This window comes from Amphiura filiformis, chromosome 1, assembly GCF_039555335.1.
Source record: "Amphiura filiformis chromosome 1, Afil_fr2py, whole genome shotgun sequence".
NCBI lineage: Eukaryota > Metazoa > Echinodermata > Ophiuroidea > Amphilepidida > Amphiuridae > Amphiura > Amphiura filiformis.
In genome coordinates, this window is record NC_092628.1 from 12,066,796 (window position 1) to 12,094,011 (window position 27,216).

General features: G+C 36.1%; 1 protein-coding gene across 1 annotated transcript; it reads right to left on the minus strand.

Moving 5' to 3' along the window:
* Window positions 1-38: 38 nt before the first annotated feature.
* LOC140154639 (TLC domain-containing protein 2-like) lies at window positions 39-27,216 on the minus strand. The gene is made up of 4 exons (XM_072177239.1): window positions 26,835-27,216; window positions 10,021-10,103; window positions 4,034-4,116; window positions 39-1,350 (listed from the first exon to the last, which is right to left on the minus strand). Exons 1-4 carry the CDS (start codon window positions 27,086-27,088, stop codon window positions 961-963), a joined length of 810 nt encoding a protein of 269 aa, XP_072033340.1. The 5' UTR covers window positions 27,089-27,216; the 3' UTR covers window positions 39-960.

Below are 27,216 nucleotides of genomic sequence, written 5' to 3' on the forward strand. Positions count from 1 at the left end.
CTATGAGGTGGTATCAAGTTTAAGGCTTATTTCATGATTATGTACAAAGAAACTGACCAGGTAATTTTATGATTTTTATCACAATCAAGAATGCACCGATTTGAATACTAGCTGCTTCAGCCGATTTGGTTTTGTTTGTTTCGTTGTTTTATGACAAGTGTTAATACAGGATTAGTTAATATAACAACTTCTTGACTGATTTCTTCACATTTGTTTACATTTGAATGATTTTGTTCATCTTCAAATAAGCAGTAGTTTTACAGCAAATGTAAAATGATGCTTTCAAGAGTCACTTTGGTCGTGATTTTTTGGTATACTGGAAACTAGACATTCATGTTTGCTGGTTGCCTGGCAACCTGCCACATGTAAGGTTACTTCATTATGTAAAGCTAAACAATATCAAAACATACACCCTTATTCTCCGATCAGCTTGTAATAGGCGGGACTCATAACATTGTGGATTGATATAGAATGGCATACACACTGCTGGGTACAGCAACTACGCAAATTGCGCTTTGCACGACTGATGCACGCTTTTGTGAATTTACGCAGGTATCAGTTGGGACTTTATTGATATGCTCAGTAAAAAAACCCGAATAATTCCCGCTTATTATGACCTGATCATGGTATGCAATATTCCATGGAGCCATACATTTGTACACAAGCTGGTTCTCCCTTTGTGCTTTCTGTGCGCCTTTGAACGGTACAAGTGCGACTGACGGTTCACACTCTTCACCAGCCTTTGCAGCACCTTGCAATTTATCCTCATGCTTGTATCATTTAGCATTCATCTGAAATGGAGGGCTGCAGGGAATCTCTCATCGCTTTCCGTTGCGAGATGGGTTCAATTCTGTTCATGACGTACTTATTCGTTTCAACCCACAAATCATAACATATGTTGTCATGATAAAAATAAAATGTAAAAGTTTTCACACAGTGTAAAATGAACTTTGCAGGTTTTCACTTGTCCAATATACTAGTATCCTTAGGTTGTCTATCGCTTCGAAGTATAAAGTCACTCATCAACAACCTATAAAACAATACAATATTAACAACGATCATGATGACCAGTCCGGACGTAGCAACCGCTACGAGTAAAAACGGTACTTCGTCGGCGTGCTTCGTTAGCCACCAACCCATCCAGAGTAGCACCCCGAATCTAAACACCAGGAATGTGATGATGTTGACTATGCTATTTACTAAATACAATTTGGATTGTTTGGAAGTGTTGACCATGAGAAGAAGCTGTCTTGCATGTAGAAAAATACTGTTGGTTTCTGCTGTTAAGGACACCAGGGCATAACCTAGATAGTTCTTGGTGTACATCGCTATGCCAAAGCAGCAAAATATCTGTAATGAGCAGGAGGATGAAAATAGAATACAGTGATTATATTTCTTATAAAATCAAAGCAGTTACACTGTATCGATCCCACCCACTTATAAAGCCATTAACCATATAACATGAAGACCCAGTCCACACTAGTATTTGTTCATAATTGTGTCATAATTACCCGCTTATTATAATGAATGATGAGAGCATTCACACTGTCAGCACTCTGTGTCTTCATCATTTCTGGTTACGGACACACCACAGCAATTACGAAGTCCATTGAGTAAACATGCGTACCATGGCAGTAAGAGATGCTAGACATGCATACAGTAATTGTCTTCGGCAATTATGACACAATCATGCTACGAACCCGCCCACATGGACATTTTCATCATTCGCAATCGCAAATGATGACACGATTGTAGGCTAGCCGACGACATTGAGTGGACACACTATATAAATTTCATAATATGATTATAACATGGTTGTAATCAACAGGTAAAAATGCACTGGTGTGGACCGGATCTTAGACAGCACACCCACGCTAGCGGCCATGCTGTCTTAATGACTTGTACCCATTCAGTGAATTTCAGCCTAAGAAACTTCTTCTTGTCACCTTAATTGAGACCTTTATCTGTCACAGCTGTATTTAAACTTTTGCCAAACAACAAATTCTATTATTTATTACTTTGACAACTTTTTTTTACAGAATGTCTTAAAATGTTTTCTTAATCTTTTTAATATTACTCAACATTCAAAGTTACTTCAAAGTTTTTACAGATATATTGTGTTTGCTATTTTTTACTGAAATCTGCCTCCTGTACTTGTGTTGTCACATACATACAAACACCAAGCTCTCCCCAGCCATGCAGCCAGGCTGCGACAAATCGCCTGTCCGATAGCCCGGGGCAATCACATCTTTTGTCGGGCAATTTAAACTCTGAAGAGCTGTGCCCGATCGGGCAAGTCTAAAGTTAAACCAATTAAAGCTTGATGATTTAAAATGGAGTATTTCTGTCCAAACTTCTGTTCACAGAAGTAAAAAAACCTCAAAACAAAGTAGAAAACTTCTTGAAATGGAACTCAAATTTCGCTAGGCACTCGTATCCCACACCAGACTTGCAGACATATACATGTATATATGCTAATGAACATCATGCCGTTACGTGACGTATTGGAAGTTTGGCCAATTATAGAACCTGTTTCGTCAGCTGGCCATGTATTTGCATATGATTGAGATTGAGATGCACTAGTGGTTGGCGAAATACGTAACTCGCCGTGACTTTACTGACAAAATTTCACATAAAATACACATTATTTTCCACATGTAAGAAACAAACAGTGAAATAATTGAATGAAATGTTCATTTTTTATGCATTTCATGAATACTCATTTATTTATCAACTTAACTGAGAAAAGTATTGGATTTCCGTAAGAATGAAACTGCCAAATTCGGCACACTTACGGTACTATGCACTGCACTGCATGATGAGTACGGTATGTGACTTTGTCGACAATTGTTGCCGGGAATATGGGTTAATTTTGGGCAACCAATTTTTGGATATTGCCTGCCCGATCGGGCAAGCTAAAAAATAAAATTTGTCGCGGCCTGCATGCAGCTATGAGCTATCATGACTGATTAAACATGTTGTGTAACAGGTTTGTTCATTTTGTGTGCTTAAGTTCTGAATGTTTGCAAGGCCAGACAAATGGATTACCATGCAGCAAAACATTCAAAACACCACAGCATTGGAGACTAAGGGCAGGGTCACATAACACTTTGTTTCAATTGTTAATAATACCGTACTATCAATTCTAACCCAGCTCCAGGGACTCAATTTTGAAAATATATCATAGATCTGGAGCAAGATCCCAGGGGGTCACTCCCATTGTGGCCTGTACACCATCCGCGATAATGAAAATGCGTAAAAAGGGTCGTTTTTCGTGGATAGGCACGATACGCGCATATCGCGTTTAGGGTGTCAAAAAATTGGAAAAAAGGGTAGCAAAATTGCAATTGCTAAATACGCGGAAATGAAATTTAGGGTATGAAATTTGATGTTAGGAATGAAATTCCTGTTTAGGGTGTCGTTTTAGCCAAGGGTTAAATCCTTGTTTAGGGTGCTTTTCAAAAGTTGATTATCGCGGATTGTGTACAGGCCACAATGGGAGTGACCCCCCCCCCTCCGGGAGCAAGATTCATCAAATTCATCCTAAAATATCTTAAATGGCTGTTAAACTATCAACCTCCCATGCCACGTTGCCAACCATGAGCCGTGTCTGTGACCATCTGGGGATGTTGTTGGCTCCACTCTCTGTGGAGGTAGCGGATGCTTAAATAAATTCTTGAAATTCTACGACCGCTAGGCAACTGTTTGAAACTTATGATGTATTCGCATCTACCAGATGTGCAGTACTGGATCCATACAACGGCATCACATAAATGGAGGCAGATAGCACACCCTCTAAGAGAAATATGTGACATGACCTGGTCCATGGGGGCCAAAGGCGGTCAATTTGAAATAGAATAAAATTGGTATTTTCAGTATTACGATATCCTAATATTTGTATATACATGGTAATAATTATAGTAGTTCAATATTGTAAAAAAATCCTCTTTGGCCTGCATGGAGCAGATTATGTCAGTCACATACAAGAATTCATTTCAAATGATACCATAATTTTTAGAATCTAGATACTCACCACTACATGATGAAGCAGAAGAGGCCATGTGTTGGCTAACCTTTTGTAAGCTAGTATATCAAAAAGATCATATACAAAATATCCTGCAATGAAAATGAAAAACAATACAAGGGTCAATCTTAAATAAAACTATTAATTAAAGGAAAAGTAAAAAAAAAGTGTCCATTTTTCATGTGAGAAGTTAACTACCTGGTGGCCCTGTAAAAACTCATGTTACTACTTGGGAATAACTTTTGGTATGTATCTGATATGTACAGACTTTATTATAGTCTCCCATGAAAGCTTAACCCTTAAAAACTGTAAAATCTTACAAACTTGTACAAAGCACAACCAATGCACATGTATGCATCCCAGGTCATATACATGCGAGTCAATCCATACCATATCAAGGAAGGCCCCATCTGACCCCCACAGATTTGCTTTATATTACGTATATGTTGTACCTGTAGAAAAATTAAAAAACGGCAAGTTTGAGGTTTGTAGCTGTTGCAAATTTTCTGTGGCAGCCATTTAAAGTTGGAATAGGGGGGTCTAAACTTGGACCCAAAAACTTGCCAGTTTACAACACATGGCATATTTTTAAATAAATTTTAAAATAACCCACAACACGCAATTACAGACATTTTTTTAAATTTTTGACAAATTTGGCATGCAATTAGTGTGTATAAAAGGTTTCAGACCTCTCTCTCATTTTATAAGGAAGGTACAGGCTCCCAAAGATGAAATTTAATTAAAGGGCAGCTTTTGGGTTCAAATTTAGACCCACCTACTCCAGAGCTGCCACAGAAAATCCTTAAGAGCTACAGACCTCAAATTTGCAGGTTTTTAATATTTTACAGGTACAACATAATGAGTAAAATATTTGAGCAAATCTGAGTGGGTCAGGTGGGGGCCTCCTTGATTTGGTATGGATTGACCCAGAGGATGATTTAAGCACTACCCATCACGCCACTGTGTTGACTTGCGGTTAGCACAGCTGTGTGAGTGAACATGACACCACTGCTCGCACACTGCATAGACGTGCATGGTTAAATTTGAATTTGGACTAATATATTTACAATAAAAACACATTCAAAATGCTGGTCGATTTCACATTTGATGTTATCTACAGAAGGTGTGAATTATCCTTTATGCATACATCTATTTTGTTCTGAAATCGACCAAGTAATAATGACACACACACAATTCTTAAACAACATCTTTTGCACAGAATTCAATGCGATTTGAAAAGTAAAGTGGCAGTTGAAACTCTAGTGATAACACTTTTGCAGTGCATGATGGGGCTTCCTTAAATCATCCTCTGGGATTGGCCAATGTATGCACGGTTTCGTTGGCCAGACCAGCAAAACGCCCATGGCTACTGCTCGAAGATGCGAGTACAGGCCATGTGCCAGGGGTCTGGGGTTCAAATCCCGATGGTAACAAACAACGTCTTTGTTCGTCTAACTCTCTTTTTTTTTCATTCTTTCTTTTCCAATAGCTAACTACCACTTTTAGCGGAGTTCTGTTCCATATCACATTTGCTGCTATGTAAAAGTTATTACTGAGTTTATCATGTTTATTCATAAGCTTGATTGCAATGTTTCACTGTAGAGATGACAATATATCGCATTGGTCAAAATACCCGGTCAAAATAGTTTCTCTTTCCATTCCAGCATTCCATTCATAGGTGAATGTTGTAATTATGGGGCCAACTGGGGAAAAGAGAACTGACCGGGGGGGGGGGGGCATTCGGTGAATTCACTGAGTGATGCAAGGAATATGTGGTAACGGCCCAGTAGAAACAGATTGGGTGAAGGTGAATGCAGGGTGATGGGAGTGAACCTCACATTTTGAGGTGGTTACATAGTTAATAGTAGTGATTACGTGGTAATGTTCTCAATAGAAACAGTTGGGTGAAGATTTGGTGGGTGACACAGCAAGTTAGCCTACTACAATACAGCATGAACATTCAAAAATCTGACCTTTTATAAGGTTACAAACAATTTTTCTTGACTTCTGCCTTCCCCAATAAATACAGTGAATCGCTAATATCTGTTACCCTGTATCTACAGCGCAGTAGAAACGTCATAATGATGGTGAGTGGATGAAAATAGCTTAAAATGTGGGTGAAGTGAAAGCGTGGTAATGCGAGGTGCTCAGTATAAAGTTATATACACACTGAAAGTGAGTAAGTTTAAAATAATTGCAATACAGCTGACCCAATTGTGAAATTGCTGTTCAGAACTATGCACTGTGATACTCTACATGTAGTATTGTGACAATGAAAAGACGCTGTCATGTATAAAAAAAAGTTACTTATGTCACATTCTTTCGCTATGTGCAATGATGGTGTATGATAATTATGACTCATTCTTATGCACTTTATGTGCAATGCCTATTCGTATAAATGAACTTGGTGGTTTACTAAAGCATTGTTGTTTACAACATTGTTTCATGAAGGCCAGCCTAGCAGGCCTACACTCATCAGATCATAATGCAAAGACAAGCTTCAGTAAACCACCAAGTTCATTTTAAATATATTCCAGCTCCCTTCTTGGTTGAACACTTTACTGTGGATATGATTTACCTTACTTGGTTTATTTAAATAAATGAATGAATGAATGAATGAATGAATAAATTTATTTCTTTTTAATTACTCTTAATAACTAACATACAGGCCTACATATGATTATGCAATAAATATATAGTTTATTTAATATAAAGTTTTGGCTTTCATTTGAGACTGAATTCAAGTTCAAGTTGGTACCACATCCACAACAAAAATTACAACTCGCGACTTCATATTGGGCCACCCTCAGGGTCAGAATTTTGTTTCACAGTGCGCGAATCAATCTTGATTCTTGCAGAATAAATTTGCGGGAATCATTTGATTCTCGCAAATCATCTGTGTAAACTACAAACGTTTGCGAGAATCATGCAACTTTGATTCACACAAATCTGTTAACGAGAATCTTTGCAAGAATCGATTCTCTGATTTACGCCAAAATTCTGACCCTAAATACACCCTGTATGACTATACTCTGCATATTTCCATGAAAAGCATATTTATACAAATTCAGAAGTTCTATTTGAATTTTGATAAAATCATTCAGAAACAACTGATATCATGAAACACTATCAATTTGATATTTGTTGTTTGTTTACTGTTATAAAACCAGTGAGAGCACTGAACTTGTTTCGTAACTAAACTTCATACAGGAAGTCTCTGTTTTGGTTTAAAAGAAATAGCAACTTCATTGGCAAAGATGATAGAAAGTAGACAGATAATTTTGATAAATATTTATTTGCCTCTTTGTATCAGCAATCTCAGAATACTTGTAATATACATTGTATATGTACTAACAATCTCAGCATACTAAAACACTTAATTGGCAAACATCCTGTCCAAAACCAACGTTGGAATGCGCAATATGCTCATCATCACCATACATGTAATTATGTTCTCCCAACATTGATTGGTGAGGAAAGGGGAGGGTACATGTGTTTATCATACCACTAAGGGAAACATCAAAGAACACCGCTAACCTGATATATTTTCGTATCTAGTCAGTGAGTGCGTATCTTACGCTTTATATCTAGTCAGTGAGAGCGTATTTCATAAGCCCGACACTGCTGCATGTACGGCGAGGTACGCGATAAAGGCGATTCAGCGTAAACGGGCGCGTAAAATGCACGCAATCTGTAATACGCGGAACAGTCATCTATATTTTGTAATGTTTTTCCTATTTAGCAGCAATTAAAATGTTTAAAAACGTAATTCTTTCAATATTTAGAATGACTTAGTAGTATGATAAATTCGTTATTAGGTTCAGCGTCGGTATGGTACGGGAAATTATCGTGCGCTCAGTGTCATACTGGGTTCAGCCTCGGCTTCACCCAGTATGACACCAGCACGATAATTTCCTGCACTACATACCGACGCTGAACCTAATAACTAATAATATGGAAAAGCAACATTACCCTTGTGAGCATATAACCTACATGTATGTAGTAATGTGTACTACATACATGTAGGTTATATGTACATTCATAATAAAAAAATTCAAAATAAAATATGATCAACATCTTACTCAGTTTGCTTGATCAACCGAATAATCATTTACAAGAGAAAGTTACCAGATAAATTCCAGATACATATGAGCAACTATTCATACAATGGATGTGTCTTATCTTGGGACCCAGTTTAGAAAGAGAAAAGTCAACTAGTTTGTACATCTGGGACATCAAATTCAGATTCCGACTAAGGATTAGCATAAATTTTTTGTTGACAGGGTGTTAACATTGTATTCAACTTCAAACAAACTGTGAATTCTAAATTATGTGTTCCTTTACACTGCAAAAGTTGAGTTTCGACAAAAGTTGCTTCAGGTCGTCATTAGAAATCAACTTGTGAAGTTGTGTTCAAAATGTGGCGACTCTGTTTACATACAAAGTCAAGTTCAAATTTGACTTAAGTCGACTTCAGGCTCTGTGTAAATGAGCTCTTGATCAGATCAGTAGCATCTGAACTAGTTTCTTCATCCACCCACCAATAAAAATAGTACACATCGTAAAAGCTTTCATTCAAACAGAAAGATCGCACCATAAATAAGATGGTTATCACTAATCAGTAAAGATATGGGCTGACCTTTGTGCACTTTTTATCACGAAACAAACATAATATTCAAGCCAAATAGTATGAATAGACTGGACATAGTAAGGTCCGATAGTAACAGTATGGTGTTTTCTACTGCACATTGAGACCTGCTATACAAACATTTAAATTTCAAGTTTTGAGACACATTTCTCCAGCGGTTGGATTCTAAAAACAAAAATGTGTATCACAGATTCACAGTAGGTCGTAAAACAGTATACAACTTTTGGTGTAGTAACACCAAACTACCATGTTTGTACTAATTTTTTTTCAATAACATTTTGATAACATTTTAAATACGTTCATGTAGTGTTTTTCATACAAAATGTACATGAACCTGACATTAATTTTTATATGTTTTGACCAAAACCAAAATATGACCTATTTAAAATGTCTTAAAAACATTTTGCATTTGCTGCCACCTTAACTGAGCTGGAAAATACTTTTGAGATAATGGAACCATAACCTGTTCTATAAATTGCTATCTACTGAAGATAGCTGATCCTTTCTAATTTAATATCTATACATCACCGGATGAGAAATACAACAGCAATCCCATTATAGCAATATGTTTAATATCTCCTCCTGCCAGTAACAATTTGAAAACTTTTTTTTTTCTTTTCGACAGCCATAGTGTTACTGCCTGAGGTTTATTCATACATGTAGTTTCAAATACACACAATACAAAATGGCTGATTTTTTTTTATCAAACAACACCAAAACAACAAAGATACACACAAACAACTAAACAACAACACACAAAAACAATGACAAAAAGCAACATATCAAAAATAAGTCAACAACTACCAAGAACTTGTACATTGTAACAATCTTAAAATAAATACAATTATGAAATAAAAGCCCACTTTTTATAATGAAGAGAGAGTTGGTAGCTTTCCCCTGTTTTCATTCACTGATATCTACAGGTGAAGGTATTTTGCGAGCTGGGAGTCGATGCCCGTTGCAAGTTGAAATCGGTGAGTTTCAAGTTAAAATTGCAAGTTGTAAGGGGAATACCAACTCGCAATTTCAACTTGCACCTTCCTTTGACAACTCAAATTTTTTGACTTGCAACTCTCAACTCGCACATTATCCACACCCGATATCGACATAGTGGCGGCGCCAGGATTTTTTTCCGGGGGCATTGAGGGGCAAAGTGAATTTCAGGGGGTAAAATCAACAAATTTTCAATAGGTGAAATTTTTGTACGTAATTTTGGGGTTTTACTGGGGGAAACAGGGGGGCATGAGTTCTGACTGGGGGGAATTTGCCCCCTCATGCCCCCCATGGCGCTGCCACTGTATCAACAATACCTATCTCAAATGTAACACAGGATGTCTATCCTTCTTACCTGTGGATAATGCTACTAGCACCTCACAATGGACATTATAGTTATGTATCAAATCATCTAAAATTTCTGGTGAGCTGTACAAACTGAAAAAAAAAGAAAGAATAGGAAAACAATACACATACATATTAATTGTCATTATAAATGAGAGGTAATCATGAGAGAAGTGGTCTTTGCTTGCAATGAACAAACATTAACTCCAACCTATATGTATCACAAAGTACATCTGAACAAAATCTTGCAAAAGTGTCAATTTGGAACCACATATAGATGTTACCACATGAAATTTGTTTAAATAAAAATTCCCTTTAAAAGGGAAAGCCAGCCTCAATGTAGAAGAGGTCTTGTAATTAGTTTTGGTCAATGTGAAAGGCATTTTTAGGATCACGCTTACATCTACATGACAGTCCACCAAACCATCAACGATGAGAACATGCACACTGAAACAGCAGAAAACATTAATTCCTAATCTCATGTCAACTCTTTTAATTCATTACATGTACTCCAAATTGTTCTGGTCTGTTTGTTTTTTGTTGTTGTTGTTGTTGTTGTCGTTGGGTTTTTTGTCTTTTCAGCTTTTTACCCACGATATCTCAATTTCCAATTTTGTAATACCAGAACTTACGAACTCAATATCTTCGCTTAGGAATGTCCGATTTCACTGCTTTTCGATATATACACTGCCGGTTTGAGTTAACTTACATGTACATTTTATTTTAAAATAACTTAATTAATTCGCAATGTATAGTTTAAGCCTACTATATTATAATAGATAGTGGCCAGCACATTTATAAAGGACTGGTTACTCACTACAATCTTCACTCTTAAACTGTGTTTTTCTGAATGTGCTGATCATGTTGATTGCTAGTCGGAAACTCCATGAAGCTATGGACATGGCATCTTACATACTCCATTCTATAACAGTCTGCCTAGTGCCTTGTGTGTTTTCTCTTCAATCATTTTGTTGAATGTAATTTTATGAATCAAATAGTTATGTGTCATTTTATTTATAATAAAGAAGTTATTAAATTAATAAAGTAAGACAATTTATTTATCTATAAGTGCATGTCAAATGGGGTACATTGTTCAATACTATATGCATAAATTATGCCCATATTATAGCTAGGCCCTAAAAACTTTATTTTGCATCGGATTTTTCCCGTTGAAAAGACAAAACTGATGTTTATGATAGCAACCATTTCATCAATAACATTTTGAGTCATTTTTATCCATAAAACAACACAGGATATGATAGATAACTACTTTCACATCAATATGGTCCATATGATCACAGATTGTTGAGAATCTGTGATATGATCCGGGATATGATGAAGATTTTGATTCTATAGATCTGTTATCAACATGATATCACGCTGTTCAGTGGTCAAGGAGTAAGGACCCCGGTCAAGGACACTGATATGACATCATAGGTGATGTCAGATTTTCTTCTGCTGACCATATGATGCTATATATATTAACTATTATTGTTACATTTAGGCCTTTAAACTTTTAAAGTCATAATTAATTAGTTCAAACATAACTTTGGTAATACTCACTCGTTTTGTTCGTTGAAACGGCAAAACATACTTACTTTTCCTAACAAATCAATTAAAATATTTTAAAAAAATTTAACCACAAAAGTAAAAAAAAAAATCATTCCAATACCACTAAAATATAATCTCTTGAGTAAACTGACCCCAAACCTGAAACAGGTACCAGCCCGAATGGGCTGGCGAAAATGTATGAATTCAAAGCAAGGACCTTTTTTTCATGCAATTCAATAAGTCACAGGAGACAATAAAATTTTGCAGTTCTTGGCTTGCATGGTTCTCAATGCACTGACTACAATGCCTCCAACCACAATGCCTCCTCCTCGATGCGTACATATGAAAAGAAATTTGTTTTGAAAAAAATCTTTAAAAAAAAAAGAAAATCTTTTTAAAATACAAAATTTGAGAAAAAAAATATTATGATTCTAGACAAATTAAGAAAAGTAGCCTGAATTTCTAAGTATGCCCTACGTACCTATCCTAGAATATCTGAAGTCAATTCACCGGGACTTTTACCGAAACTCCCAGTGAAAACTAGTCCCAGTTGGGATATGTTTAAGTTATAAAAAATCTCAAAGGGGCATATTTTTACTCAAAACTAGGCCCAGTGGATCTAGCATGGTTCCCAGAAAATCATTGAGCCCCCCTGATCAGCCTATCCATTCAGAATTGGAGCTCCATACAGCATCTGGACGAACAGATGGCACTACAGACAGACGAACTTGCTTACTTCATTGAATATTAAATGATAAAACATCATTAATATTTCATTGGATCACAGTTTAAAGATATGAAGCTGGATATTATTTTATGGGGGTAAACAAAATGTTGTTATAAAAACAACAAAGAAACAAACAAGGCGGTTCTCGAACCACGAGTCTCGCCTGCTTTTGTGACCGCCTGCTTTTGCGATAACTGTTGGTAGAGAGGTAAATGAATTTGGCCGATGGTAACTGTACCCACCAAGTTTCATGTCCATACGACAGTTTTTACTAATTTGACCTCAGATGACCCCTGGTGACCCCAAAATGACCTTCCAAAAATTTGCCTTGAAATGTTGACTGTACCCATCAAGTTTCATGCCCATACGAGTTTTTAATAACTTGACCTCAGATGACCCCTGAGTGACCTCGGATGATCCCGTAATGACCTTCCAAAAATTTGGCAAAACCAAAGAACTATTTCATCAAAGTAATAAATCAAAACAGAAAGATGCTTCCTTTACGAGTTATCACTCATTGAAAGTGCTACTTTGCTATACTTTACATGGAAAGCGACTATCTTAAAGTCGTCATATTTCCTTAATTACATGACCGATCAAGCTGTTATTGGGATATGTGATGCACAGTTGAAAATTAATTATTAAAAGATTTGGTGACCTCAGATGACCTTTGACCTTGTATGTGACCTTTGACCTCACGAAATTGGATAAAGTATGTTGCGCTGAAAAATCAAATTTGGCAATACCAAAGAACTATTTCATCAAATAAATCAAAACAGAAAGATGCTTCCTTTACGAGTTATCACTCATTGAAAGTGCTACTTTGCTATACTTTACAAAGAAAGCGACTATCTTAAAGTCGTCATATCTCCTTAATTACATGACCGATCAAGCTGTTATTGGGATATGTGATGCACAGTTGAAAATTAATAATTAAAAGATTTGTTGACCTCAGTTGACCTTTGACCTTGTATGTGACCTTTGACCTCATGAAAATCTAATCAGGTCGAGTACCTCTAGCCACGCAACTCCCCACCAAGTTACGTCACTGTACCCCATACGGATCTCCAGATAATCTGTTCACAAGGTATTTTGCTTATTACGCATATATTATGCAAATTAGGTACTTAATTACCATATTTTACCAGGCCGCTGCAACTTCTATACTAGCGCAATACAAAAAGATGGCGTCAGCGTCGGCTTCCCCTGTGTATTACCCTGTGCTGATAGCCTAAAGAAACTGCAGAAAAATGCTGCTGCCACCTCACGATAGTACTGCGTAGTGTTGTGGAGACTTACGTTAACATGACGTCACGAATATGCTAATTACAGAAAAATGCTGCTGCCATCTCGTCCACATGTTGCAAGCGTGGCGATCGCTGACCTCACATCATTTAACGGAGTTGCAAGTCCATCGCACGCCGTGCTCTATTATACGTCCATGATTTTACGCTCAAAATCTAATCAGGTCGAGAACCTCTGGCCCCGCTACTCCTCACCAAGTTACGTCACTGTACCCCATACGGATCTCCAGATAATCTGTTCACAAGGTATTTTGCTTATTACGCATATATTATGCAAATTAGGTACTTAATTACCATATTTTACGCTCAAAATCTAATCAGGTCGAGAACCTCTGGCCCCGCGACTCCTCACCAAGTTACGTCACTGTACCCCATACGGATCTCCAGATAAGCTGTTCACAATGTTTTTTTTGCTTGATACGCATCAAATACGCATAAATTATGCAAATTAGGTACTTAATTAGCATATTTTGCGCTGAAAATCTAATCAGGTCGAGAACATCTGGCCACACTACTCCCCACTAAGTTACGTCACTGTACCCCATACGGATCTCCAGATAAGCTGTTCACAAGGGTTTTTTGCTTGATACGCATCAAATACGCATAAATTATGCAAATTAGGTACTTAATTAGCATATTTTGCGCTGAAAATCTAATCAGGTCGAGAACATCTGGCCACGCTACTCCCCACCAAGTTACGTCACTGTACCCCATACGGATCTCCAGATAATCTGTTCACAAGGTATTTTGCTTATTACGCATAAATTATGCAAATTAGGTACTTAATTACCATATTTTGCGCTCAAAATCTAATCAGGTCGACACCCTTTGGTCATGCTACCCCCTATAAAGTTTCATCATCATAGCACTTACGGTTCTCAAGATAACGCGTTCACAAGCTTTTTCCGAACACACACACGCACGCACCCCCACACGCACCCCCACCCACACACACACACGGACACACCCCCACCATAGTGATTACTAAGTCTCTCCCTGAACATTCAGGCGAGACAAAAATGGCTTGCTACACTTTTATCACACATATGAAAAATATATCATCAGCCTACTCAGCTACACTACATAATATATGTGGATTTTTAGAATATGTACATATAAGAAAAAGTAAAGTATTTGAACTATTCTATTGATTAGAATAATATCACATTTATCTCGATCAGACCGTGCAAGGTTTGTTGAAGGTTTTCTTTGAAATAGAACTTCCACAAATCAATGTCCAGATCAATAGATAAATTTGGCAAAAGAAAATTTGATTTATTGATAAATGCATAATATGATAACCTTCACCTAAAATCATTGACGGCCTACCACTGAAGGGAAAGGTCTACTTTAATATGGGCATTTTATGCTTTATTCTAAAAACATTCTTCTCTAAGTATTAAGGGCGTACTACACCCATATATTGGTTTGATTGGTCTAAAAAAATATTTTTTCATTTATAGCTAGGCGATATATGCACGGATCATGTGAAATTTAAAAAAAAAAAAAAAGGTGCTTTTAAACCATTGTATAGTAAGTCATTTTAGCCCTATATATTTTTTTGTTTACATGTATCCTAGTAACTCAGATCGTGTTTCATAACAAACCATAATTTATTCTTTTCAACATGTTCAAGTAGGGTACATGAATAGAATACATTAAATCCTTTGTTATACTATCTATAGAAATGTACTCACTGATTATAACACTGAATAAATTAAATAGGCCTAATCTCTTCCACATAGACAATTTAATACTACACTATGTATTTATCTTATATAATGTGTTGTTAGGAAAAGAGATTAAAAAAGGCTATAAGGTCATCAAAGGTCAGGTTATAGGTCAATTGGTTCAGGTCAAATTCAGGCATCAATTTTGAATACATGTGATAGTCTGTGATATCATACATGTCATAATGAGGCATCAATTTTGATATTTTGTCTGTTACTGGATATATAATGGCAATGTGTGAGGTGGATATACTAAAATACCTTGGGATGTAAATGGTGAGTACAATTTAGATCGCCTAGTTGAGATGGATTGGGCAAATAAATATAAAATAGTTACCAAAATCACAAAAAATGAAGCTTACGGAAAACTACCTAATATGGTGGTATAGGTGACAAAAATACAATCTTTTTCAACATTGCTGTAGTGTGGTTGTGGTAACCTGTTACCTATAAGCTTAATTAAGTTTCAGTGAAATAGTATACATGAAGTTCAAAATACAAAATATAGCTCAACATTGAAAATAGAAGCATTTTAACTGGTTCGTTTTTGATAGTTGTGGAGCACCAAGTTCATGAAGTCATAAAAGAAATCAGGGACCACTTATTCCCATTTTACATATCAACATTATTTCCCTAATGTGTTAGCAACACATATCCAAAATTTAACGAAATCTGTTGATAGTAAGCTTTCCAAAATGAAGTGAATTTAAAACATCAGTGATGTACCACCTTTTGGCTTATATCATTAGAAGCATATGCGCTTCATTGATACTGATGCCACCAATTGAACGAGAAGATTTGCCCCTTCATTTTGCATACCACTTTGTCCAATTTCTTTTTCTCATTTCTTCACAAAATGCAAAAAAATGCAAAAAAAATGCAATGGGTGTAGTATCCCCTTAAAGCATTTTACTTTATTTTCCTGAACTGAAATTACTGAATTGCTTGTAAGAGAGTTGCTCTGGTTTCTTTTTATGAATTTCTTCAAACATTGATATATGAGAATATCCATCACAAAAAAACTCCCTGGAAAACTAAATATGATTTAACTATGTTTAAGGGGGTACTACACCCATTGATTTTTTTTTGCATTTTTTTGCATTTTGTGAAGAAATTACAAAAAAATTGGACAAAGTGGTATGCAAAATGAAGGGCAAATCTTCTCGTTTTATTGGTGGTATCGGTATCAATGTAGCTTACATGCTTTTACAGATAGAAGCCAAAAGGAGGTACATCACTGATGATTTAAATTCACTTCATTTTGGAAAGCTTACTATCAACGGATTTCATTAAAATTTTGGATATGTGTTGCTAACACATTAGGGAAATAAAGTTGATATGTAAAATGGGAATAAGTGGTTCCTGATTTCTTTTATGACTTCATGAACTTGGTGCTCCACAACTATCAAAAAAGGAACTGGTTAAAATGCTTCTATTTTCAATGTTGAGCTATATTTTGCATTTTTAACTTGCGACATTATTGCACTGAAACTTAATTAAGCCATAGGTAACAGGTTACAACAACCATACTACAGCAATGATGAAAAAAATTGTATTTCTTGTCACCTATACAACCATATTGGGTAGTTTTCCGTAAGTTTAAGTTTTGTGATTTTGGTAACTATTTTATATTTATTTGTGAAATCCGCCTCAACTAGGCATTCTAAATTGTACTCACCATTTACATCCCAAGGTATATTAGTATATCCACCATGCACTTCTCGATATATATCCAGTTAAAGACAGAATATCAAAATTATGCCTCATATGATATCACAGACTCTCACATGTGTATTCAAAATTGATGCTTAAATTTGACCTGAACCAATTGACCTATAACCTGACATACGGTGACCTAATAGCCTTTTCTTCTCCTAACAACTAATGACTATGCATCCATTGTATAAGTGTTTATTTAATTTATTCAGTGTTATATCATGGTAGGTATTTTGCATGCACCACTATAGATTTTCTATAGAGAGTATAACAAAGGATTTAATGTATTCTATTCATGTACCCTACTTGAACATTTTCAAAAGAATAAATTATGGTTTGTTATGAAACACAGATCTGAGTTACTAGGTTACAGTAAACAAAAAATATATAGGGCTAAAATGACTTACTAAAATTGTTGAAATTCACTTTATATGTAGATATATTTTATAAGTTCAGGACATGAGGTGATAAACAAATATATGTACTTAATAAATTTGCAAGAAAAAAAAGAAGAGGGGTACTGATGAAAATCGGGGTATTATATCGCCTTAAGTTTGTTGATCTTGAAGTCTTTGATTGATGGTGACCCCCAAAGCCCCAATTTGTCTCTGAAAGAACTTTTCTCAATATCTCTCAGAGTTTGTTTACCTTGGTATTCAAATAGCAACAAATATGCCTGATAGAGGGGTCATCGGGTCATGGGGGACTAACACTTGCTGCTGAACACTTTCACAAGTTCAGCTCAATGCATGGCTTACCTTCCTGCCCCTGGTGTGTCCCCTGCACAATATATTAAAGCCATAGGCACATACATTAATAGCAAAGCCAGGTTTTTGGAAGGGGGAGGGGGCTCAAACTTTTGAATCTACCAACAACATAATATCACTGACATGCACATATATTGGGGGAGCCCCCACAGCAGCTCTAGTTCATTTCTTTCAATTCATCCTGTTTTATTATGAAATAAGGGGAAATAACATATAGGCCTATATATCTAGTGTCTGATAGTGCTGATCTAGTGATCTTCCAAGGACAACAAACTTTCACTTTATAAAGAAATGGTTTCAAAAGTTAATGATGACTAGATATCATGTGATCCTCCAAGGTCAACAAACTTTCACTTCATACATTTGTAGGACTCGCCTTGGCATCAACATGATCAAGTCAACAAACTTAATAAATAAACTGAGCCAAGAAGTGAAATCATATTCCAATGATCAAAATAAGAAAGAGCTCTTTTAACAAACATATATTTGTTTGAAGCACACATACCCGTATATTTGTTTGTTTGTTCTTTTAAGAAAGAAACAAAATAAATGTGATAAAGGTTATCAAGTCTAAGGTCAAAAAGGTCACTACCTGATGATGGTCATCACAGTCTCAGTCTTGCTGATGAAAGATGGAGTATAAACCATCTGAAAATTCTGAGAGGTAGGAATCACTTTCTTGTGTTCTGATCAAAAGTTTTAAACTTTGATCATATACTATAGTATAAATAAACCAACACAGATGAACTTTCATGAATGTAAACAAATAAATGTGTTGACCTTCTTCAGGATCCCTTGGATCATTAATTACCTAAATACCAGTGCGGTCTTTTAAGGGATCTAGAATGAGCGTTTATGGCATTTCTACAGTATTTTTTGTGGGACATGAGAGCACCTCAGACGTATCAAATTGCATTCTGAGTACGAAGCATGTCTTTCTAATATCAAATAATTTTAATTTTTGAAATTACGATATAATACAAATTTTATGACAAATTATAAAAATTTGATATTTTTCAAATTTTTGATATATAACAGTCCTCGAAATAAATTTTATAAATCTAATGATATATTCTTAAAGTGTATGTAGCTGGGAGGAAAAGCCGACGATCAATTGAAAATTTTGACCTTTTATATTGAAGATATGTTTTTTTCTCCCAAAAAGACCTATTTTTTTTTGGTGTTTTGAAAAAATCCATATCTTCAATACTGAAAGGTCAAAATTTTCAATTGATCTTGACTTTTCATCCCACCTACATACACTTTAAGTATAAATCATCAGATTTCGATATGTCTGATGTGCTCTAATGTCCCACAATAAATAACTGTCCAAACGTTCATACCCCTTCCCTTAAGGGAGCGATCAACTCCCACAAAAAAGTGACAAATTGCCTCCGAGACCCTCAAATGAAGGTCCAAACACCCCTCAGCCCTCAAGTAAGGAATTTGCCTTTATAATTTGTTGCTTTGAAATTTTTGGCCTTCCAAATTGACAATTTAAACACCCAATGAAATTTATAAAGACCACACTGATCTATACTTGCAGATTTAAAATTAATTTACACAGCTTGATCCTGAACTACAGTAGATTGTATACACTGATCAATATTCCAACAATTTGCTACATGCTGCAAACCTTGATATCAAAATGCTATAACAGAAGTATAGAATTGCAACCACAATAAACAGCATGTGTAAATCTGTAGTTTCTAGTATTGGCATTTCCCTTGGACTCAAAGTTACATCAGCTGACACAGATTAGATTTAGAAACTAATTTTGATAACATTGAGACTTGATTGTGTGCCCGTGCCAAACAAGCATTTTCATACAAAAGTTGTTTATGGCTAAGATGAGTGACAAATTTTTACCGTAAACAAATTTCTGGAAGGGGCTAAATGAACCTAAAAAATCACTAAAAAATGTCGAAGACAGACCCAGAAGTGGCCGCCGAAGCAAAACAACGGTTGCAGAAGACCGGTACATCAGGCTGGCAGCACCTTTGAAACCGTTTTTAATGAAACAGTGCGATATTCCTTATTCATGTTTACTGATGCAAATGGCGCAGACAGTGACAGATTTGGCACATTCTGTTTGAGAGATCCTTGTCTTTCAAAGACAGTTACTCAACCATGGAAGAAGTTATGGTCACAAATTTGGTGTCATTTTTGACAAGAAAGAACAATGTTTGTATTGATATGAAACAATAGTGAAATAGATTTCAAATATTTCTGATATTAAGCCATTTTGAAGAGTTTATATATATAAAAAAAGTAACATTCTAGTCAAAATCACTCTACTTCAGCCAAAAAATTGCTATTCTTATTTGCATACAGATATCAGTGGTGTAGCCAGGATTTTGATATTGGGGGTGGAGCAAGCAATTAATTCTGAGAACCTACTAGATATATTGACAAGTGGAGCTTAGCGAGAGAAGTGACTAACAGGTGGAGTCCAGGGGCCCACCTTAGGGTTAAAGCCCTGACGGGGGGACCAGTGGTATTAAGATCCCGAGGTTTTAGCCTTTTGGAGGACCAATTTTCATGCATGTTCAGAGGCTCCGGAAGATTTTGAATATTGGGGGGCCCAAAATTTGTGGCCTGCTCCGAGGCGCGAAACGCTGAAGGGGGTGGGTGCGGGAGGGGGATTGACATGCATACATTTTTACATGAATTGTACCTTACATTTTGTATTATACCCTAAAATAATGAATTTTACCTTAAAATTATGAATCTGACCCTAAAATTATGAATTTGACCTGAAAATTTATGAATTTGACCCTAAAATTATGAATTTTACCCGAAAATTTATGAATTTTACCCTAAAATTATGAATTTTACCCTAAAATTATGAATTTTACCTCAGATTATTGGGGGGGGGCTCTAGGGTACTTGGGCCCCCCCCCCCACCAAAATTATTGAGGGGGCCGGGCCCCCCCAGGCCCCGGAGCCACTGATGTTTTTACCTTAATTACGGTATTGCTGCTATGGTTTATACCATTACAAAAACTGAAAAATTTCAGCCCTGGAACTTATTATAACCGTTTTATCCAAATTTGTCATATTACTGGTCAACACTTTAAGTCAAACTCCAGTTCTGATGATTCCACATCGGTACATCACATGCAGATGCAGGATTTGCCGCCGGCCCTATGGGCTGTCACTTCAGTAAGCTTGAACCGATGGTCCCGTCTCAATCGACGGAATAGAATGTTGCAACATTGTCCTTATTTTGCTTGATCCCTTCGCATGGGAAACAAGAAATAATAATAAGAAGAAGAAATTTATTAAGGGGGTACTACACCCCTCAATAAATTTGTGTCTATTTTTGCATTTTTCTCAAAAACTAAAAACACAGTGGTAACAAAAGTTATGTATATTATAGGGCAAGGAATCCAATTACTACACTGGAATTTCAGTGACCCAAGACAAAGCGGTTCGTTATTTATGATAAGAATAAGGTACCGCTAGGGTGTACCTCATTTCCTATCATATATACTGAACCGCTTGTCTTGAGTCACTGAAATGTCAGTGTAGTAATTGGATTCCTTGCCCCAATAATATACATAACTTTTGTTACCAGTGTGTTATTATTTTTTGAGAAAAATGCACAAATTTACCACAGGGGTGTAGTACCCCCTTAAAAGCGCACTATTGCACACAAAGCGGCCTCTAGGCGCTGAATACATAATACACATAATAATGAATATAATACAGCATTTATAAAAATTACATTACTTATCGATATACAAAATATGAATTTACCTTAAAATTAAACAATAAAAACTATGCATAAAAAAGCAGGACAGCTGCACATACACCACATCAAGGGCATAGAAAATTGGAAAAAAGCACAACCATCTCCATCCAAGGATGGAGACGCCTGTGTAAGAAGCATGCGAGACCCACCGATGTAGCACAAGTGCCAATCCGTGGGCCTCGCATGCCCCTCATAATGACACTTACAACAAAGGACCATACAGTATACTGTCCACATGACATACATGTAGAAGGCATGACCAGTGGCGTAACGTGGGTCATCCGATTGGGGGGCACCGGGTCTGATTGGGGGGGCAACGGGTCTGATTGGGGGGCACAAGCCGTTTTTCAGCCATTTTCCTATGGGATTTTTTAAAATTTCAGATCGAAACGTGCCCCCCATGCCCCTATGACACTACGCCACTGTGACTGGGCATGACAGAAATCAGGATGGGAGAACTGAATTCTTTGACTTGCAACACCAACAAAATCAACATTTTCAGTGAGAATCTTCCATTGTCATTTGCTGTGATAATAGGGTCAGTCTGGTAGGTCAGCAGCAAGTGTAAGTCTTGGCATTCCAAGGGTGCAAAGACCTGCAATCCTGTCCTGGTGATAGAGCAAAAATATCCAAAGCTAAAGGGCAGATTTAAAGATATTATTTCGATTTTGACAATCTGAATTATTGTTTTATCCATGGGGAAGTCCCTGGTCCTCCCTCTTTAGTCTTTGGTGGACCCATGGTCAGCAGGACGACTTTGAAAATTTATCATTGCAATTTTGCTGCCCCAGTCGACTAACTCTACGACCAGCACTCCCCTGCTGCCTTCTTCCATCAAGTCCATTGAAACATTTGATAGCAATATTGAAATCACTGCAAATGCCAATTGGAGGGAGGAGGTAGGGAGGATTTATCATACCAGATGTTGCACTCATGCATGCTGACTGATTTGTGTACCCTTGTACATGTATCTTGTCTCTGATAACTTGGTTCACAAGATACATGTACATTTGATAAATCAATTCAACATCTAAGATGACATGCTGATTGCTGCAAATTTGTGTTTTTTGTTGTTGTTTTTTTTTTTGGGGGGAAGGGCCGAAGGGGCCAGGGGGTAGGGGGTAGAAAAACCATGTTTCTCCAGAAGATATTAACCAGATTTTTCAAAAACTTATCTTCTCATTTATCAATAAAGCTGGTTTCTCGATTTGAGAAATCAGAGGTGTTTTGAATTTGAAAAGCAGTTTTTGACAAACTTTTCTCTCTCTCTCTCCCTCTAAAAAAAAAGGAGGTTTCTAGATTTTTCTGCAAAGAAACCAGGTTTTCAAACACTAGGTTTACTGTACTCTAATTGTGCATTGGATAATGCTTGACTGGCACACGCTTGTGAACTTGACGCGTGCAGGAACAAAAACCAAATAATTTTCGCCAATTTTATAAGCCAAACAAACTTTGGCCATGTGTTTTGAGTTGGTAGATTTTTCGGTACCCAAAATTTCCCATTTTTTTTCTCTTTGAAAATGCACGCTTTTTGATACAAATGTAATTGTTTGTTAATTAAACCCATAAGTACAAGAAAAGTATACATTTCCTGACAGGAAATTAAACAGGGAATCCAAAAATGATATTAGTTTTCCAGTAGGAAGATTGGTTAGGGAGGTAGTGGACTTTGAATAGCAACATTTTCCATAAAAAATGTTTGATCTTCAGTGAGATATAATTTTTACATATTATACCCTATGTTGAAAAGAACATCATATTTGAGTTCCTTGGCTCAAGAGCTTTAAAAAAATGTATACTTTTATTGTGATACCTGCTACAGGTTTCGCTGTGTGCGAACATATTTGAAACACACATTTGAGGCATTCCGAATAGGGATTTACACACAAACAGTGCAATTTAAGGCATTTTCTGTTATCAAGTGATTTGCACTAGAAATTCACTAAATTTAAAGCCAGAGTTACCTTTTTTAGTTTCTAAATGATAGTTCTTAGGTCTTTACAACATAAAACCAATTAAAACAAGCAAATATATCAATATACACTCATTTTTTTGAAATTTTTAGTTAAATTTACATATCAATCCTCCATATCAATCCTCGGCTCCACCCTGTCATTTTTTCACTAAAATCAAAATAACTTTAGAATGGTTTATGCTACATAAATTGTTATGGTATCAATACAAAGGTCTCCTCAAAAGCTTTAAATTGATAGGTAATTTGTCTAGGTAGGTGACACCCTTGACTTGAAAATACTAAGAATTAGCACAAAAAATCTCGCACAAAAGTACTGCTCCACCCTATTGGTGTACCCAGTTTAAAACGCATGGCCTTTTAGACAGGTGCAATTCAAGTGCTTGGATGCATGAAATATGCTGTGAAAAAAGAAAATAAATTTTACACCTTGGTCATTGTATACATTAAAGGCCTATTCACTCAGTCATCCCAGTGAAAGTCACAAGTGCAAAAAACATTAAAATTGTGTATCATTTTTGAAATTAAAATTTGGCAAAAAAACAAACAAAAACAAGAAAACATCAGTTCATGTACATGAGCTAATTTCTCTAAACACAGATTCCTTCTATAATCTGTGCTCTAAAAGTAAAGAAATTACATTTTCATGTCCTATTTTTTCTTTTTTTAAAATATTATTTTTGCTTTTACCACTTGCAGGCTATCGGTAATACATTGTAACAAATGTGCAAAAAATTGAATTTTGATGATTTTTATGATCATCTCAATGAGCAAATCACTGAATAAGCCTTTAAATTCTGAGATTGATTGACCACTCTCTAGTGTTGCCTCAGACCTCGGACTTGTTTGATAGCCATAACCCTATTGTGGAAAGTTGGAAACTGGAACAAATTACCTATTTAATCTAGGCAAATTACGACGCACTTGACTACCCAGTAATCAATAGGCATGACAGTGACAGGATTTATGACCGATTACTAAAATACTGTAAAAGTGAAAATTTTTGTGGTACCGTACATTAATTTTCGCAATGATCAATGCAACTACCATAAAAATAAAAACATGTGAATATATTCTTTTTACGTTTAGGCCTAGATGTAAGAACACTCAAAATTGCAAATTTAAAACAAGTAATTTGGTTAAAAATCAGCAAATCGCAAAAATATACACTGTACACACAAAAAAATTACCAGTTTTACAGTACATTGTACGTATTACAAACAATTTATCAATTGTTCATCTTTTGTGTTTCGCACTTAATCTACACACACAACACATGGAATTGTAAAGAATAATAAATTTCAGTCACAATGCATTGAGCAATTCCTTCTCAATTACCATATTTGCTTTTAATTCTTTTGCACATATTGAGTATTATGTTGTGTAAAATTCACCAGTAAGATATTATTTTAAGTCTACTACCAAGAATTGCTACTGTTACCATGGCAATGTCACAATCCATCATTCGATTCCAAAAATATTTCAAGTGCATTGATTGTCCAATGAAGTGTACATATTTATGATAGTTCTGGCTGAGCAATAGATTCGTCGACAAACTCCTTTTTCACACCTGATATAAAAATTGTTTTGTGTGGGGAGAAAAGTTCCAAAATCTGTTTTACTCGTTTTATTATCCCTTAGAAATCAAATTGTGGTTGATGTAGCATAAATTAGAATTGTGTCAAATATACATTGTAGGCCTATAGCTCTTCTCTGGTCAAATGCAAAGCTGGCTTATTAATTAAGAACTGCTGGCCCATAATGCTTGTGTGTGCAGATATATACATTTAATAGGTAAATCCACAACAAGCTGAACTGAGGCTAGCAGTGGCAGCTACAGCACCAGGATTTGTTTCCGGGGGAGGAGTAAAGTGAAATGGTGAAAAATGTGTTTACAAATATAGATCTAGAAAAACAGATTTTTTTTTTTTAAATATTATTATTTTATTAAAGGAGTATTTCGTGATCCTAGCATCCTCTTTTTATGACATTTTTCAGTACACATCCACGGAAAATGCCTATTCCCAAAATTTCAGTTGATTCCGATTTTGCGTTTGCGAGTTATGCATGATTATGTGTATTACACTGCTCCATAGACAATGCGTTGTAATTTCGTTCTGGTGCACCAGAACGAAATTCAAATTTCACGATATCTTTGCAAAGCGAATTAATCTGCAAGAAATATTTTGTACATAAACATTATGTAGCCAGAGGTTTCCAGTGATATAAAAATCTCAACTTTTTTTGAGAAAAGTGGGGGATGAGGCTGTGGATCACGAAATGCCCCTTTAATATACACATATTTGAACTTTTTGGGGAGAAAAATCACAAATTTTGGTAAAAAATGCGCAAATTTAAAAACATTTTACCTGTATTATGATAAAATAGTTTTTAAAAAAATTGTGCATTTTCAAAAAACTAACACGCGCATTTACTCTAAAAATAGCACATTTTTCCTATGCTTGTGCCATCATGGTGAGGAAGGAACAACTATGGCCATGATGTTTTGGGCTAAACTGCAATACCGGTTACCGGTATAATTAAATCTGCAGTGCCAAAATGTACTGTTGATATTGGCCTGTGAAGTTGTGAACACTCATTTCATTGAGTAATTAATAATTAAAATTTATCTTGTGCCTTTTTAGAAATCTTAGACTTAAATAGTAAACTAAGAATTTAATGAACATTGTGCCTGGATAAATATGTACAATTTGGTTTGAAACCTCAAGTTTGGTAGTGACGTATGTGCGTATTTTGCTCGCCGCTGTATCGAATTGCGCACATACAATATAAAATTAAATGCGTTGAGTGTACAAGCACATGAACAGAGCTGGTTTGTTGGCATGCTTGTGGCCGGCGCAACCGCGAAAAAGCATTGACGTCAATTACCAAACTTGAGGTGAACCAAATTATAATAAAAACCTTTGGCAAGCGCATACTACCGTGTCAGAACTAAGAACGCGTACAGCGCAAAAGTTCATTCATAAATTTACACTCGGCAACAGCAGATCGCCTCGGTAAGGCTCAGCAGCCAATCAGAGACAAGCTTGACAAGTGTGTGTCAACACAATAACGCTCTCGTCAAAGGTCATACTGCAAAATATTAGTACATGCCATGTCCTTGATGTGTATGTACATGTATTGAATGTGTTTCTTTCTTCAGATTTCCCCTGTCACATCATCCATGCATCTGCAGTGATCATCTGCTTGTACATACATCATACATGGACATTTTTTTCACAAACTATTAAAAGTCTACACATCATGGTCCATGACAGTTTTTGATTGAAAGTAACTTACCAATATAAAGAGCTGGTTCCTGATATGATGGCATGTAGAAATGAGCCCATGATGTTCCTCCATTTATAGCGATCCTTTCCTTCATATTTCTTAGGACACGGTGCAAAATTGAGTGCTGAGTTGTAACATTGGAATCCCAATATGGAGCCTACCAGTGTATAAATCACAATACTGGACAACATCCCATCAGTTGAGTCCCCCAAATCGTCGACATGACGCCGAATATTAGGCACTATAGCATCTAAGGTACTCATGATTCTAACTTCAAATGTTTAAAATTCTAGTATAAAAGCTGTTGACACGATGTGTGTAAAACTACTCACATTTTACAACGCCTCTCTTGGGCCCTTGTTTGTTTTCATCTAATCCAAGAAAGTTTGTT

What these genes read in the sequence shown, in the direction of transcription:
- LOC140154639 (XM_072177239.1), bottom strand. Translation starts at nt 27,088, where the DNA reads ATGAGTACCTTAGATGCTATAGTGCCTAATATTCGGCGTCATGTCGAC. An exon ending in GGAACCAGCTCTTTATATTG is followed by an intron (nt 10,104 to 26,834) that starts GTAAGTTACTTT and finishes TTTTTTTTTCAG; the next exon opens with TTTGTACAGCTCACCAGAAA. An exon ending in GCTAGTAGCATTATCCACAG is followed by an intron (nt 4,117 to 10,020) that starts GTAAGAAGGATA and finishes TTTTCATTGCAG; the next exon opens with GATATTTTGTATATGATCTT.